General features: G+C 44.1%; 2 protein-coding genes across 4 annotated transcripts; both read right to left on the bottom strand.

Moving 5' to 3' along the window:
• Positions 1 to 3947: 3947 nt before the first annotated feature.
• LOC106603437 (protein SMG8) lies at positions 3948 to 10003 on the bottom strand. The gene is made up of 4 exons (XM_014197115.2): positions 8402 to 10003; positions 8088 to 8233; positions 4760 to 5659; positions 3948 to 4467 (listed from the first exon to the last, which is right to left on the bottom strand). Exons 1-4 carry the CDS (start codon positions 9918 to 9920, stop codon positions 4252 to 4254), a joined length of 2781 nt encoding a protein of 926 aa, XP_014052590.1. The 5' UTR covers positions 9921 to 10003; the 3' UTR covers positions 3948 to 4251.
• Positions 10004 to 10199: 196 nt separating this feature from the next.
• Positions 10200 to 15470, bottom strand: LOC100380509 (Proline-rich protein 11). Of its 3 annotated transcripts, none has more exons than XM_014197090.2 (10): positions 15322 to 15470; positions 14272 to 14390; positions 13939 to 14053; positions 12728 to 12850; positions 12388 to 12621; positions 12191 to 12289; positions 11895 to 12013; positions 11549 to 11608; positions 11332 to 11428; positions 10200 to 11222 (listed from the first exon to the last, which is right to left on the bottom strand). In XM_014197090.2, the coding sequence occupies exons 1-10, from the start codon at positions 15334 to 15336 to the stop codon at positions 11154 to 11156; spliced, it is 1050 nt and encodes a 349-aa protein (XP_014052565.1). In that variant the 5' UTR covers positions 15337 to 15470; the 3' UTR covers positions 10200 to 11153.
• Between the last annotated feature and the right edge of the window lie 109 nt (positions 15471 to 15579).

Here is a 15579-nt window from a genome sequence, read left to right on the forward strand (position 1 = left end):
CGACACATAAACTACTGCAGCATAAATACTGGAGGCTGAGACAGGAGGGATCAGAAGACACTGTGGCCCCATCCGATGATACCCCGGACAGGGCCAAACAGGCAGGATATAACCCCACCCACTTTGCCAAAGCACAGCCCCCACACCACTAGAGGGATGTCTCCAACCACCAACTTACCGTCCTAAGACAAGGCCGAGTATAGCCCACAACGATCTCCGCCATGGCACAACCCAAGGGGGGGCGCCAACCCAGACAGGAAGACCACGTCAGTGACTCAACCCACTCAAGTGACGCACCCCTCCCATGGACGGCATGGAAGAACACCAGTAGGCCAGTGACTCAGCCCCTGTAAAAGGGTTAGAGGCAGAGAATCCCAGTGGAAAGAGGGGAACCGGCAAGGCAGAGACAGCAAGGGCGGTTCGTTGCTCCAGCCTTTCCGTTCACCTTCACACTCCTGGGCCAGACTATACTTAATCATAGGACCTACTGAAGAGATAAGTCTTCAGTAAAGACTTAAAGGTTGAGACTGAGTCTGCGTCTCTCACATTGGTAGGCAGACCATTCCATAAAAATGGAGCTCTATAGGAGAAAGCCCTACCTCCAGCCGTTTGCTTAGAAATTCTAGGGACAATTAGGAGGCCTGCGTCTTGTGACCGTAGCGTACGTGTAGGTATGTACGGCAGGACCAAATCGGAAAGATAGGTAGGAGCAAGCCCATGTAATGCTTTGTAGGTTAGCAGTAAAACCTTGAAATCAGCCCTTGCCTTAACAGGAAGCCAGTGTAGTCAGGCTAGCACTGGAGTAATATGATCAAATTTTTTGGTTCTAGTCAGGATTCTAGCAGCCGTATTTAGCACTAACTGAAGTTTATTTAGTGCTTTATCCGGGTAGCCGGAAAGTAGAGCATTGCAGTAGTCCAGCCTAGAAGTAACAAAAGCATGGATTAATTTTTCTGCGTCATTTTTGGACAGAAAATTTCTGATTTTTGCAATGTTACGTAGATGGAAAAAAGCTGTCCTTGAAACAGTCTTGATATGTTCTTCAAAAGAGAGATCAGGGTCCAGAGTAACGCCGAGGTCCTTCACAGTTTTATTTGAGACGACTGTACAACCATCCAGATTAATTGTCAGATTCAACAGAAGATCTCTTTGTTTCTTGGGACCTAGAACAAGCATCTCTGTTTTGTCCGAGTTTAAAAGTAGAAAGTTTGCAGCCATCCACTTCTTTATGTCTGAAACACAGGCTTCTAGCGAGGGCAATTTTGGGGCTTCACCATGTTTCATTGAAATGTACAGCTGTGTGTCGTCCGCATAGCAGTGAAATTTAACATTATGTTTTCGAATGACATCCCCAAGAGGTAAAATATATAGTGAAAACAATATTGGTCCTAAAACGGATGAGGTGGCGGATAGTCTCCTGAGGGATCTCCTCCCAGACCTGGACTAAAGCATCCGCCAACTCCTGGACAGTCTGTGGTGCAACGTGGCGTTGGTGGATGGAGCGAGACATGATGTCCCAGATGTGCTCAATTGGATTCAGGTCTGGGTAACGGGCGGGCCAGTCCATAGCATCAATGCCTTCCTCTTGCAGGAACTGCTGACACACTCCAGCCACATGAGGTCTAGCATTGTCTTGCATTAGGAGGAACCCAGGGCCAACCGCACCAGCATATGGTCTCACAAGGGGTCTGAGGATCTCATCTCGCTACCTAATGGCAGTCAGGCTACCTCTGGCGAGCACATGGAGGGCTGTGCAGCCCCCCAAAGAAATGCCACCCCACACCATGACTGACCCACCGCCAAACCGGTCATGCTGGAGGATGTTGCAGGCAGTAGAACGTTCTCCACGGCGTCTCCAGACTCTGTCACGTCTGTCACATGTGCTCAGTGTGAACCTGCTTTCATCTGTGAAGAGCACAGGGCGCCAGTGGCGAATTTGCCAATCTTGGTGTTCTCTGGCAAATGCCAAACGTCCTGCACGGTGTTGGGCTGTAAGCACAACCCCCAACTGTGGACATCGGGCCCTCATACCACCCTCATGGAGTCTGTTTCTGACCGTTTGAGCAGACACCTGCACATTTGTGGCCTGCTGGAGGTCATTTTGCAGGGCTCTGGCAGTGCTCCTCCTGCTCCTCCTTGCACAAAGGCGGAGGTAGCGGTCCTGCTGCTGGGTTGTTGCCCTCCTACGGCCTCCTCCACGTCTCCTGATGTACTGGCCTGTCTCCTGGTAGCGCCTTCATGCTCTGGACACTACGCTGACAGACACAGCAAACCTTCTTGCCACAGCTCGTATTGATGTGCCATCCTGGATGAGCTGCACTACCTGAGCCACTTGTGTGGGTTGTAGACTCCGTCTCATGCTACCACTAGAGTGAAAGCACCGTCAGCATTCAAAAGTGACCAAAACATCAGTCAGGAAGCATAGGAACTGAGAAGTGGTCTGTGGTCACCACCTGCAGAACCACTCCTTTATTGGGGGTGTCTTGCTAATTGCCTATAATTTCCACCTGTTTTCTATTCCATTTGCACAACAGCATGTGAAATTTGTCAAACAGTGTTGCTTCCTAAGTGGACAGTTTGATTTCACAGAAGTGTGATTGACTTGGAGTTACATTGTGTTGTTTAAGTGTTCCCTTTATTTTTTTGAGCAGTATATTATAATTAAGTATATGATTTGATATTTGGTAGAGCAGTCTGACAGTGGTGGTAGGCAGCAGCAGGCTCGTAAGCATTCATTCAAACAGCAGCTCTTAGCAATGCTGTTTATGACTTCAAGACTATCAACTCCCGAGATTAGGCTGGCAATACTAAAGTGCCTATTAGATCATCCAACAGTCAAAGGTATATGAAATACAAATGGTATAGAGAGAAATAGTCCTATAATTCCTATAATAACTACAACCTAAAACTTCTTAACTGGGAATATTGAAGACTCATGTTAAAAGGAACCACCGGCTTTCATATGTTCTCATGTTCTTAAACAGTAGCTTTTTTACATGGCACATATTTCACGTTTACTTCTCCAACACTGTCTTTTTGCATTATTTATACCAAATTGAACATGTTTCATTATTTATTTGAGACTAAATTGATTTTATGTATTGTATTAAGTTAAAATAAAAGTTCATTGTTCATTCAGTATTGTTGTAATTGTTATTTATTACAAATATATATATATAATCAGCCGATTAATTGGTATCAGCTTTTTTTGGTCCTCCAATAATCGGGATCGGCGTTGAAAAATCTTAAAAATCGGTCAACATCTAGTATGTACGTACAGTCACTTTGGGGACGATCGGTGCACTTATTGATGAAGCCAATGACTGATGTGGCGTACTCTTCAATGCCATCGGAGGAATCCCGGAACATATTCCAGTCTTTGCAAGCAAAACAGTCCTGTAGTTTAGCATCTGCTTCATCTGACCACTTTTTATAGACCGAGTCAATGGTGCTTCCTGCTTTAATTTTTGCTTGTAAGCAGGAATCAGGAGGATAGAGTTATGGTCAGATTTGCCAAATGGAGGGCGAGGGAGCGCTTTGTACACATCTCTATGTGTGGAGTAAAGGTGGTCTAGAATTTTTTCCCTCTCTGGTTGCACATTTAACACGCGGATAGAAATTTGGTAAAACGGATTTAAGTTTCCCTGCATTAAAGTCCCCGGCTACTAGGAGCGCCGCCTCCGGGTGAGCGTTTTCTTGGTTACAGCTCTTTCAATGCTGTCTTAGTGCCAGCCTCAGTCTGGTGGTATGTAAACAGCTACGAAAAATACAGATGAAAACTTTCTAGGTAGATAGTGTGGTCTACAGCTTATCATGAGCTACTCTACTTAAGGCGAGCAATGGTTGACTGAATAATGATCATACTAAAGTCAAACTCAAAATAAGCCTCTATACAGGCTGGATTGAGTGTGCACAATAACAGTGAATAAAGCCAATAAACAAGATCATCCATAAGATGCCATTTATTCTTTCCTTAATAGACGGTTTACATGAACAACAGAGTAGAGAGAGCAATATCTTCAATTTGAATATATCCAAGTGGAGATGCAGTTGTGCGCAGACCAACACTTTTTTATTTTAAGAGATTGCCATTCATAATAAACTAATCCAGTCCAATTCCATTTGACTCAAAATAATTTGTTAGGGGATAAAAACACCAGGCAAGAGGTCACAGTCCAACCAACACAGTCATTTTTACAATAACCTTGCAAGTAAGTGAGACACTTTGCGGTGCAATGTTATGAGTGGGGGTTACTGTGGTGGAAGGGGGCTGGCAGTGTTGGCACGCAAGATGCCTCTGAGGACCTTGTAGTTGGCCAGGGGCTGGTTGTCTTTAGGTGGGTAACATGGGCCACGGTCTGTGACGTAGGAGTAGGGGAAACGTAGGACCCACAGGCCATCAGGGGGCAGCACCAGCTCCGTCTGCTCTGGATGGAACACTGAACAGGGAGGAGAGCCCAGTTGGACCTAAGAAGAAAAAGGGGCAGTGTTTTACAGTCAACATTAATCAAGCATTACATCTCAATCAACAAAGGGACTATTTGCAGCAACAAAAAATCTCCAGTCGACACAGCCTGTTACTATACTAACAACTCAAAATGAGTCCAGTTCTAACTGCATTGAGAGTTTAGCATAACTGGTGTTTGTCACCAGGAAAACATGAGAAGTGAGGAATTTACTTATAGATGAGGAAAACATGATAATAATTAACTTGTGACAAACACCAGTTGACAGGTAAATGAAGGCCAGGCAAGTGTACCTGTGGGTTAAGCGTTATCTCCAGGTGGGCGTCAGGTACAACAATGTAGAGACGCGCCAGCTGGGCATAGTGGTGCTTCAAGCCGCGCCCCTGGGCTGGAGAAGGGATGTACAGGGGCATGTCTGTGTTCAGGGCCCTGGTGGCCGGCTCTTTTGCCCCTCCAGGCCCCAGCACCTTCACCACTTTATCAGGCCCTGAGCTAAGGAAACGCCGGCCCCTACTGTCCTCGTACTCAAAGCCCACGAAAGCCCGGGCTACGTCATCTCGCCTGCGTCCCCTACCAAGGCCCCCTGCGCTCCCCCGCTTTCCCACTAGGGCTTTGTTGGGGGCTGGCCAGGAAGAGGGTCCCCCATCCAGGGGCTCATTTAGGCCCACTTCATCTTCGGAGCGGGAGCGAATCACTACGTCCCAGGGCAGGAGGAAGGAGGAGCCAGGCAGGAAGCCCGGCTGCTCCAGGCCAGTGTGGGGGTTGTAGGCCTTGGCGGGGCCCAGCTTGACCAGCGACCAGCTAGAGAACTTGGGCAGCAGGCCTTTGGGGCAGCCTGAGTGGAGCATGCCTGGGAGGTACTCGACGGTGGAGGCCTGGCGGTTTACCAGGCCGGGCCTCTTCTCCTGGCCCTCGCCTCCCCCAGCGTCTCCATAGGGCCCCAGGCTGTCAGTGGACTGACCCAGGCTGAGGGCCAGGCTGAGGCTGGTGCTCTCCCCAGGGGTGTGGGATGCTGGTATACTCTCCTTCAGCTTCTCCGCCTCTGATGGCTCTGACCCTGACGATAGGACTGGGGCTGCCACCTCAGGGGACCTGGGTGCTTCTTCGCAGGCCGGGGCTGGGTCTGGGGTGCTCGGCTGGAAAACAGGAAAGTCGATCCTCTCCAGCATTCCGCAGCATTTCTCTTCAAGCATCTACAGGGCAACAGGGTGAGATAAAGTGAAAAGACTAAGGTATAGTTGGGGGTTATGCTGGTACGTAAAAATCGGCGACACTCCATTTAGTATGAATTGTTAGGTTTCGTATGGTATGTACTAATTTGTGGATGTCCATCGCTCATTTCTTATGATAGAAATAACAATTAATATTATATGTAAAAAATGTGGGAAATGTACAATATGTGACGAATTTAAAAACATATGTTAGGAATTCTAGCTAGGTGGCTAACGTTAGCTAGCTGGCTAACGTTAGCTAGACTAGGGTTAAGGGTTAGCCAACACGCTAAGTAGGTGTCAAGTAGTTGAAAAGTTGGTAATTAGCTAAAATGCTAGCGTTGTATAATGAGATTCAAACTCACAACCTTTGGTTTGCCAGACATTCGCATTATATGTACACCCATGAGCAACCACCTTACTTTCGTTTTTTCCTTAAGTAACCATCTGGCTCATATAACCATACCAAACGTAACATATCATACTAATTTGAGAGTCCCGGTCTTATATTTAGTATGTTACGTCTAGTCTATGAGACCAGGCTGTCTGCAGAGATCTGTTGGTGGATATAGTACTTTAGTATTTTAATCCAATCCCCATTACTGAAGCAGCAGCTACTCTTCCTGGGGTCCACACAAAACACAACATAATACAGAACAGCAATAGACAAGAACAGCTCAAGGACTGAACTACAAACAAAAGAATGGTTCTTATGACAGTTACACACATTGCTGACACGCAACTGTACATACATATACAGTGCATTCGGAAAGTATTCAGACCCCTTCACCGTTTCCACATTTTGTTACGCAATAGCCTTGTTCTAAAATGGATTATGTATATTTTTCCCCTCAATCTACACACAACACCCCATAATGACAAAGCAAAAACTGTTTGATTTTTTTGCAAATGTATTAAATATAAAAAACAGAAATACCTTATTTACATGAGTATTCAGACCCTTTGCTATGAGACTCAAAATTGAGCTGAGGTGCATCATGTTTCCATTGATCATCCTTGAGATGTTTCTACTACTTGATTGGAGTCCACCGATGGTAAATTCAATTGTTTGGACAGGATTTGGAAAGGCACACACCTGTCTCCATATGTTCTTGGTCACCTTTTTCTCCGATTGCTCAGTTTGGCCGGACGGCCAGCTCTAGGAAGAGTCTGGGTGGTTCCAAACTTCTTGGACCTTCAATGCTGCAGAAATGTTTTGGTACCTTTCCCCAGATCTGCGCCTCGACACAATCCTGTCTCGGAGCTCTACGGACAATTCCTTCGACCTCATGGCTTGGTTTTTGCTCTGACATGTACTGCCAACTGTGGGATCTTATAGACAGGTGTGTGCTTTTACAAATCATGTCCAATAAATTGCATTTAACACAGATGGACTCCAATCAAGTTGTAAAAACATCTCAAGGATGATCAATGGAAATAGGATGCACCTGAGCTCAATTTCCAGTCTCCTAGCAAAGGGTCTGAATACTTAAAAAAAAAAAAAAAAAAACTGTTTTCAGTATGTCATCATGGGGTATTGTGTGTAGATTGATGAGGGGGAAAAATAATTAATTTTAGAATAGGGCTGTAACAAAATGTGGAGTGACAATATAGTCCTCTAACATTGTCAGTAGCTTTCCATCTAAGATGTCAATACCAGGTGGTTTGTCATTACTGATGGACAAAAATACTTTCCCCACACTATATTTACAGAATTCAAAATTACAATGCTTTCCTTTAATTATTACATTTTTTTATGCATGAATATGATGTCTCACAGTTTGTTGTTGGCATTTCACGCCTGAGTTTGCCCACTTTGGCAATTAAATAGTCATTAAAATAATTGCCAATATCAATAGGTTTTGTGATGACTGAGCCTTCTGTTTCAATAAAATGTGGAGATGAATTAGTCTCTGTCCATAATTTAATGTACTCCAAAGCTTTTTTCCATCATACTTTATATTATTTGTCTTAGTTTTGTAGTTTCTTTTTGTTCAGTCACAATTTCTCAATTTACAGTGAGTTTGCCAATCAGATGTGCAGCTAGACTTATTAGCCACTCCTTTTGCTTCCTCTCTCAACCATACAGTATTCCAATTCCTCATCAATTCAAACAGTCAGTTTCTTAATAAGTCCAGGCTTATCAATAACTGGAAGAAACAATGTCATGAATGCATCAAGTGCAGCATCTGGATGCTCCACGTTACACACACCAGACCAACTAATTTGTTCAATTTTTTTTCTTCCCCCACATAGGAATCACTACTAAATGTTTTATATGATCTCACACTATTTTAGGCCCAGCCTTTGGCTTTTCTGGAAATGGCCACTTTATTATGTTCACTAAACCCAATGGGTGTGGATACCGCTTTAGGAGAAAGTTCTGCATAAAAAAATGATAGATACTAACTTGGTAGAAGTCATAGTTGGCAGCTTGGATGGCAAAGGGGTCCTCACGAGGGGCTTGCTTCCGGCCACAGTTACACGAGCCAGTGGAACGCCCCCTGCTGTTGTGGTTGAGGATGGGTGGGTTGTGGTCCATCTCTGGCTTCTCACCTGCAGATACAGTAGCATAGAAGACAGTTAGCCATAATAACAATATATTTCAAAATTGATATTCTGAGATACACCGATTTACCAACTATGTTGATACCTGTTATGAGTTTTAAATATGGAAAATACTATAATTTCTAATTTTCTGTATGGTAGTGATTGAGGCTTTACCTGGCCGGGGCAGCAGGTGAAACTTGTGCACACAGTGTTGGTCCGTCAGACTGCGCTCTTCACATAGCTGATGCCCATTACTCCAGAACTTGTAGCAGTCCTCATGCAACTGCAAGGCATAGCGCTGAAAAGCTACTCCGCGTGCATGCTGACTATAGACCCGAAGTGCTTGTGTCAGTTGGTTTTTGTGCACCGTGGTGGTATAGTTATGGGGAAGGTTGGACTGGTAGGTGCTATGTGCCAGCGGCAGGGCTTTCTGACAGCGGTTCTCAGAGAACTTGGCATCCGCGTCCAGGAAACCCTCCAACACTTTAAGCTGACTCTGCACTTCGACGGATAGCTCAGCACTTTCCTCATCTGTGTTGGCTATCATAACCTGATGCAGCCTGTAGGCCACTTGGGCCCACTTGGAGTACGTTGGAAGCTCAAAATGGGAAGGCTGTGGATTGCGACCGACGCTGTCGTCAAAGCCTTTCTTGGTCAACACCAGTTCGACATGCTGCCATAGGAACTCCTTCAGACTACAGTCCACTAGTTGCCCCCCTGAGAGGCTGCTGCTTTCTACATTGAAGGATAGATGTCTAGCAGAGAGACGCATTTGTTGATAGCGCCTGGGTCCAGATACTGCGGTGTTGGTGTCATTTTCCCGCAGGGCGCAGTTGGAGCGCAGCTGGCCCAGCACGGCTGCTACTGGGTCCTCCTCTGGCCCTGGCACCACATACACAAACGCCTGGTTAGCAGGGACAGTGAACAAGCAATTACTGCTCTGGTTGGTGAGGACCCGACTTTTCCGGAAAATGCGATATACCTGGTCCTCCAATGCATGCTGTAGGCGTCTTCGTGGAGAGTGTTTCTTGGGCTTGTCAGCATTTCCCCCAGAAGGATCTGAACCAGTTCCACCACAGCTTCTCAGGGTTCCATTCATCTGGAATACAAATAGGAGCCGTGGGGGACAGGGGCGGCAGTTCACCTTCCATTCTTTGGATATGTTGGAATCCTTAATGGCAGCACGTAGTAGTGGCAGAGTTTTCTGACGAAGTGCATCCACAGCACGGAACAATCTGTCATAGGTGACATCAAAACAGCATGTAGGATGGACCAGTAGCAGGACATGGCACAAGGAGAAGAGATAGAGCAATGCTAAACAATGCTGTTTATCCGCCCCTTTCCACGATTCATGCGCCTCGGAGTGTCCGATGCCCGCACTCAAAGATTCACACGCCCGCAAAAGCTGTCTGTTGTCACAAACTGAAGTAAGCACCAGATACAATACGCGGTTTTCTTGGCTGTAGTACGCCTGAATCAAGCCTCCACTGTTCTGATTGTCGGTCTCATCCAGTCCGAAGAGATGATAGATGTGCTTGTCCGCGAGCGTGTTGATTAGAAACTCTTTTGGCGATCCGGGTTGCATCGCAGTCTTACCGAATATACCAAGTACACAGAGACCTTCGTCTTTATACAATGGATCCTCTATTACTTCTGATTCTAGGAGCACTCCCAAACTCATGGGCAACGCCATTTCTTCTGGACAAATCAGTATGGGGAAGATAAATATATGCGCACAAGGCCACTTTCCGCAAACACAAGTAAAATGTTCCGTGTAGAAACAAGGGACATTTCTGTGTCCCCTTTTAAAAATCCCGCAACCAAAACAGGTAAACGTATCGTCTTTTATGGATACCGAAATTGTGTCAAAAAAAGTATTATTATAAAACCTAAAACATGTCTAGGAATTCACAAATGTAATTGTATTCTTATAAGCACAATATTGGTAAAAATACAATCTTAAACAAAAACGTTAAAAATGTAATACATTTTATTTGGTTACAGTAGCAAATTAAAATATCATGCAATAAGATTTTAGAAAAAAGTTATATAAACAAAGATCAAAACACAATATAGGGGCACAAACATATTGGGTCTCTAGTCTTCCCTGTGGCTCAGTTGGTAGAGCATGGTATTTGCAACGCAAGCATGGTGTGTGCAACGCCAGGGTTGTGGGTTCGATTCCCACGGGGGGCCAGTACAAAAAAAATAAAAAATAAAATAATGCATGAAATGAAATGTATGCATTCACTACTGTAAGTCGCTCTGGATAAGAGTGTCTGCTAAATGACTAAAAATGTAGTCAATGAGCAATTTCCAAACAAAGTCCCTCAGATACATTTACTTCCTCATAAAATGACGACTAACTGAACCCACGTTAAAAACATTTGATGCATCTCACTCAGTTGAAGTAACTCGTCATAGATTGAGTTTCCTCAACATGTACAGAGTATCTCAACTACTGCCTTTTAAATCTCAGTATGGCTCACTTACCATCCTCCTTGATGTCACTGTTCCAAGAAGCAGTGTCGGGATTGACCAATCCTATGTCTGATACAGAGGGGCAGTTAAGGCAAGTCCTCATCTGTCATTCAATGAATTGACAGGACTGTTCTGTAAAAGCAGCTTTCACAGAAACTGCTTGCTTTCAGAATTTATGTTCATTTTAAAAGTGATTCAAGACACAAGTGTTTTCTCTTTTCATCCTCAACCTCCCTAGCACTTAATAAACCATTCAGCAATGGAAAGCATTATGTAACCCATCCAGCAAAGGAAAGCAGAATGCGCTAGTAAATGTGCATTGCGCCAATAGTTACATCCATAGCTTGCATACAACACTCACTTTAAAAAAAATCAGGACAGCTGCTTTTCACTGTTACATTTCAACTCGTCTGGATCAACATCTGTGTATTTATCAACAAATGTCTCAGTTTTGATTATCAAAGCTTCCATTGCAATTCTTTGCCTTTGGAGACGGTCCTCGTGGTAAAGCACTCTGAGGGAATAACAAAAGTAGTGAAAAAGGGGACACACCTTTATAACCATACATTCATGCACATGGGTTCTGTAAAGTTGTGGTGCCCCGAGTGGAGTGAGTGACCTACCTGGAACTTGCGTTGCAGAGCCTGAGTCATGATGGGGGTGAGGCCAGTGCCTGCCTCCATATTCTCCTTGTCAAACAGAGGAGTACCACCAGGACTCCTAAAGAGTAGAGAGAAAAAAGTCAGACTGATCTCTCACTTGATTATAGTCCTTTGACTTCCTATTTTCAGGTAACACAAGAACCCTAGAATAAAGCACTTGAGTGTTGAAACGCATTACCTATTGATTTGAACCCTCTTCAGCTGTGTACGCAAACTCATGGGGTTTTTAGAAGGTGTTCTAGAGTGGGAAATAACATTTGATCATCTCCACAGTAAGACAACATAAATCCAATAAAGAAAACAAAATATTTCATAAGCCGTTCTTCAATTCTCGTCCAGGTGTGCAGGCTTTTATTCCAGGCCTGATAAACACTGAAAAACATGATTCAAATTATTATCAGTATTGGCCTGGAACAAAATCCTGCACAACATGTGGTGGATCCCCAGGACGATGATGGAGAACACTGATAATCTCCTGGTCACAAAACAATGGCAGCAGATTAAGAAATAGGGGATAGGTTTACCTGCCAGCGCTAAGGCATTTGGGGAGCTTAGGGAGCAGTTGGCAGTGGGATCGTTTCAGACGGACATTCTGCAGGTCTGCCACAGTGACCAGAGGGGTACGTATCTTCTCTGGAGTCCTCTGAAATAGAGACAGACCCATTGTCATACAATGGCCTTGTTGCACACGTTTATGCTGGAAATGCAAGAGAAGCAGGCACAATACTGCATGCTATGTGGGAGTGTCCTGTGGAGCTTACATTTTGGACAGGTGGAAGCACTCATTACTTTGAGTAGGCTAAGGATATGCCTTGCTTACCTTTGATTTCACACTGCTGACAACGACCTTTCTCAGTTTAACAGTCTGTAAATCCTTGAGGGTCACGGCCACCAGTATGTCCTGCTTCTCCTTGGAGCTCTAAGTGACAGACAGAGGTCAGATCATAAGAGAGATGAGACTGAAATCGATATATGAGCACCAAATTAAAAAGAATGAACGGCGAGTTAAGTTCTTACCTGTTGAGCATTGGAGGCCACTCTTTTTTTAGGGATGTAGGGTTGCAGAAAAGTGGTAGATGGGGGGGGAGGAGGAGGTGGTGGTGGAGGTGGTGGGGCTGGTGGTGTGAGAGCAGGGAGAGGGTCTGCACTGGACCCACAGCCCAACGGAAGAGGGGGAGGAGTAGGGAACATTGGACGGACTAAACCACCAGCCACAGTCCCATGGCAGTGGCATGCAGTGTTACCCCTCTGCTGAAATAAGACAGGCTTTAGTGACGTAGTACTGCATGTGGCTGTTTGTCACATCATGATCACACCATAAGGTACATTCAGTTGAGTGTAATTGTTGTCGTCTCACCTGAAGAGCAGAATGCAAGGCATCCATCTCCCTCTGCAGCTCAGCCATTTGATTCTGGAGGGTCTCTAATTGTTTGGCATACCCCCGCCAGAAGAAAAATGTTTTCAAGAATCCAGCAAATGACTGCAATAGATAGATGGAAGTAGAAATTGGGTCAGTAGCAAGGTTTCCATCCAATGGCGAAGGTGCATAAAGATGGCAGTCCCCATGTACTCACCATAAATGCCTTGTTTGCTAAGTTCGCAGTACATTTCTTTCCGTTACAATGACGTAATATCTGAATTCCTCCATCTTTATGCACCGTCGCCATTGGTAACAGATTTTCATGCGAATATTCTGAAATCTGCATAAAGAAAATATGCGCATTTTCCCAGCAGTGGAGTTTCTCCACCAAACTGACTTAGTGCGGATAAAAATCAGTGAGTGATGACGCAGTGCCCACAAAATTAACTTTTTCGCTTAAGATTTCATGTACCGAATAAAAATCGAAAGTTCAATGTGTTTCCATTGCATTTTCAACTCTACAGATAGTTGCGTTAAATAGCAAATGTGCTTACTCTGGTCTTGGCACGTGCGCTCTAGCCAACAGCTCACAGATACAGTGCGGTTAGGCTGTGCGGGTATGATAAGATTATTATGGATAAGAATATATTTATATTTGTCAAACGGCAGTCAAGCATCGATCATCATGTCACCAGAATAGGATCCTCGATATTTATTGGAAAGGAGAATCAAGATCACTGTGCACTTTCACCACCCTGTGAAGTTCATCATAAATTATTTCATCTGTAGCCTAATAAACTGCATGGTTTCCCCAAGTCATAGTGGGAGGATCACATACCATATCATCACGTGACTCCAAGTTTACCAACTTGTGATATGATGCGCATAAAAAAACACTTCCGCCGCAATTTCTCACATAATTAATTTTACAAACACAAAAGATCCCACCATATCGAACGAACAAATTATCTGTCGGCATATATACAATTTTACCGAAACTTCCTGTTTCCATCACAGCTGTTGTGATTTAAATTTTTTTTTTTTTTAACACAGTATGACTTTACTCGCATAAAACCTGTGGATGGAAATGTGGTCACTGACATATAGAGTGAATCATATAGGCAAGTGTTTGGGAATGAAATCTAACATAACATTTCCCTCAACCAAAACAGCCCTGTTACAAACATAGCCATGCTGTAGAAACCTACCTGGCTCAGGCAGTTCCTCCAGATTTGGCATACTCTTCCAAATGCCAGCAGCAACCCTCTGACACCTAGCAAAGGAACTGGACTGGTTTGGGTGATTGGGTCACAATTTCCAAGTCTAAAGAAAATACACACAGAATAATAAGTGTTAAGAGAGTTGAGGAAAGGGTTGGCCTCCCTCCTGTGCATGATCATTCAGCCATCCATAGATTCATGTTGACATTGTAGGCAACAATAGAAGGACAACTAGGCTAGACTAATAAGGGTTGTCAGTCAACAACAACTCTACTGTATGAACTAAAATGTTGCAGTGATGACAGCCATAGATTGACTCACTGTGTGATTGCAGGTGTGATGATGGGCTTAGGTGTTTCTTGGAGCCTTTTACTCATAACAGCCCAGCGTCTGCTGCTGGCCCTCTTCTTCCTGCGTTGCAGGAAGGCTTTGCTTGGTCCCTAAAGGCACAGTGAAGAGAGTCAGATTCAGTTACATTTCAAAATATGTATGGGTTAATGGGCAAGTTAATTATTTACACACCAGACTTACATTCAAACTCACTCTCTCTCTCTCTCTCTCTCTCTCTCTCTCTCTCTCACACACACATTTTAATGTTTTGGCTGCAATGGTAATTGGGCAATATCCAATTTGACAAATTAGCCAGCCATGTTTTCTATTGGCAGCCCATAGCATAGGTCAGGTGTGTCAAACATATGGCCTGCGAGAGGGTCCAATCCAGCCCGCGGTTGGGTTGAGTAAAACATAAATAATAATTAAAGGGGGTGGGGGTTATAATAATAACTAAAGGGGAGGATGAATATACCTTCAAATGACTAAAACCAAATCGAACTGTGTAAACTATAAATGATAAAATCACCAAAATGAAAGCTAGACAGTCAGGGAGCATCGGAAGAGGACTTTTTTGTTGTTGTTGCAAATGTTGAGGGTGAGGAAAAATAACACATTTTCGTTGAAAACCGAATGCGGCCCTCGGACAAAATGAATTTAACACACCTGGCCTATGTCCAATCATTTAATATCTTCATTACCATTGTCATTGCAGATAGCTAAATGCCAATTAACGTTACAAACAGGCTGGACTTCCTGTTTTTTCATACCTAGCTAGCTACGGTCTACAAACTCTGTTTTAAAGAATGTATATAAACTGCCAACGCATAACGTTACTGCTTCAATAGCCAAGCGAATGCATGAACAAGATAGGTTTTGCCTACCAGCAACGCTTTTGCAAAACAGCCTGCTAGCTACGTAACACCGTCCGACCATAGACGTTAACACACATCTGTATTCGTGGCGCTAGCTTAGTCCAGCTTTCTCTGTTTTTTAACCTATTCATGCAAGTTAGTGAAACTTATAACTGACGTTACATACCCATGATCCAGCCATAAAAACGTATTCAAACTAGCTAGATGATTAAAAACAAATATTTGTACAATCTTTGCTTTGCTCAACAAGGATTTTCAAAATGTACTACTAGTCGCTTCAACAAATCAGGAAACGTATTACACACAGCTGGATGAAGACTTACGTGGATAGGCTACTGAATACGGAAGTAGATAGAATGACCAATCACAAATGACTACTATCCAGCCAAACGCAATGCCCGTTATTGTGTTACCTAGCAACAAA

The sequence above is a fragment of the Salmo salar genome, chromosome ssa04, assembly GCF_905237065.1.
Source record: "Salmo salar chromosome ssa04, Ssal_v3.1, whole genome shotgun sequence".
Classification (NCBI taxonomy): domain Eukaryota; kingdom Metazoa; phylum Chordata; class Actinopteri; order Salmoniformes; family Salmonidae; genus Salmo; species Salmo salar.

Excerpts from the sequence above, each read along its gene's own strand:
- LOC106603437 (XM_014197115.2), bottom strand. The coding sequence starts at position 9,920 with ATGGCGTTGCCCATGAGTTTGGGAGTGCTCCTAGAATCAGAAGTAATA. Across the intron at positions 8,234-8,401 it reads TCACCTGCTGCCCCGGCCAG|GTGAGAAGCCAGAGATGGAC; the intron begins GTAAAGCCTCAA and ends CTGTATCTGCAG. Across the intron at positions 5,660-8,087 it reads CCAACTATGACTTCTACCAA|ATGCTTGAAGAGAAATGCTG; the intron begins GTTAGTATCTAT and ends GTTGCCCTGTAG.
- LOC100380509 (XM_014197090.2), bottom strand. Across the intron at positions 14,054-14,271 it reads ATCACACCTGCAATCACACA|ACTTGGAAATTGTGACCCAA; the intron begins GTGAGTCAATCT and ends TATTTTCTTTAG. Across the intron at positions 11,609-11,894 it reads AAATGCCTTAGCGCTGGCAG|AACACCTTCTAAAAACCCCA; the intron begins GTAAACCTATCC and ends TTCCCACTCTAG.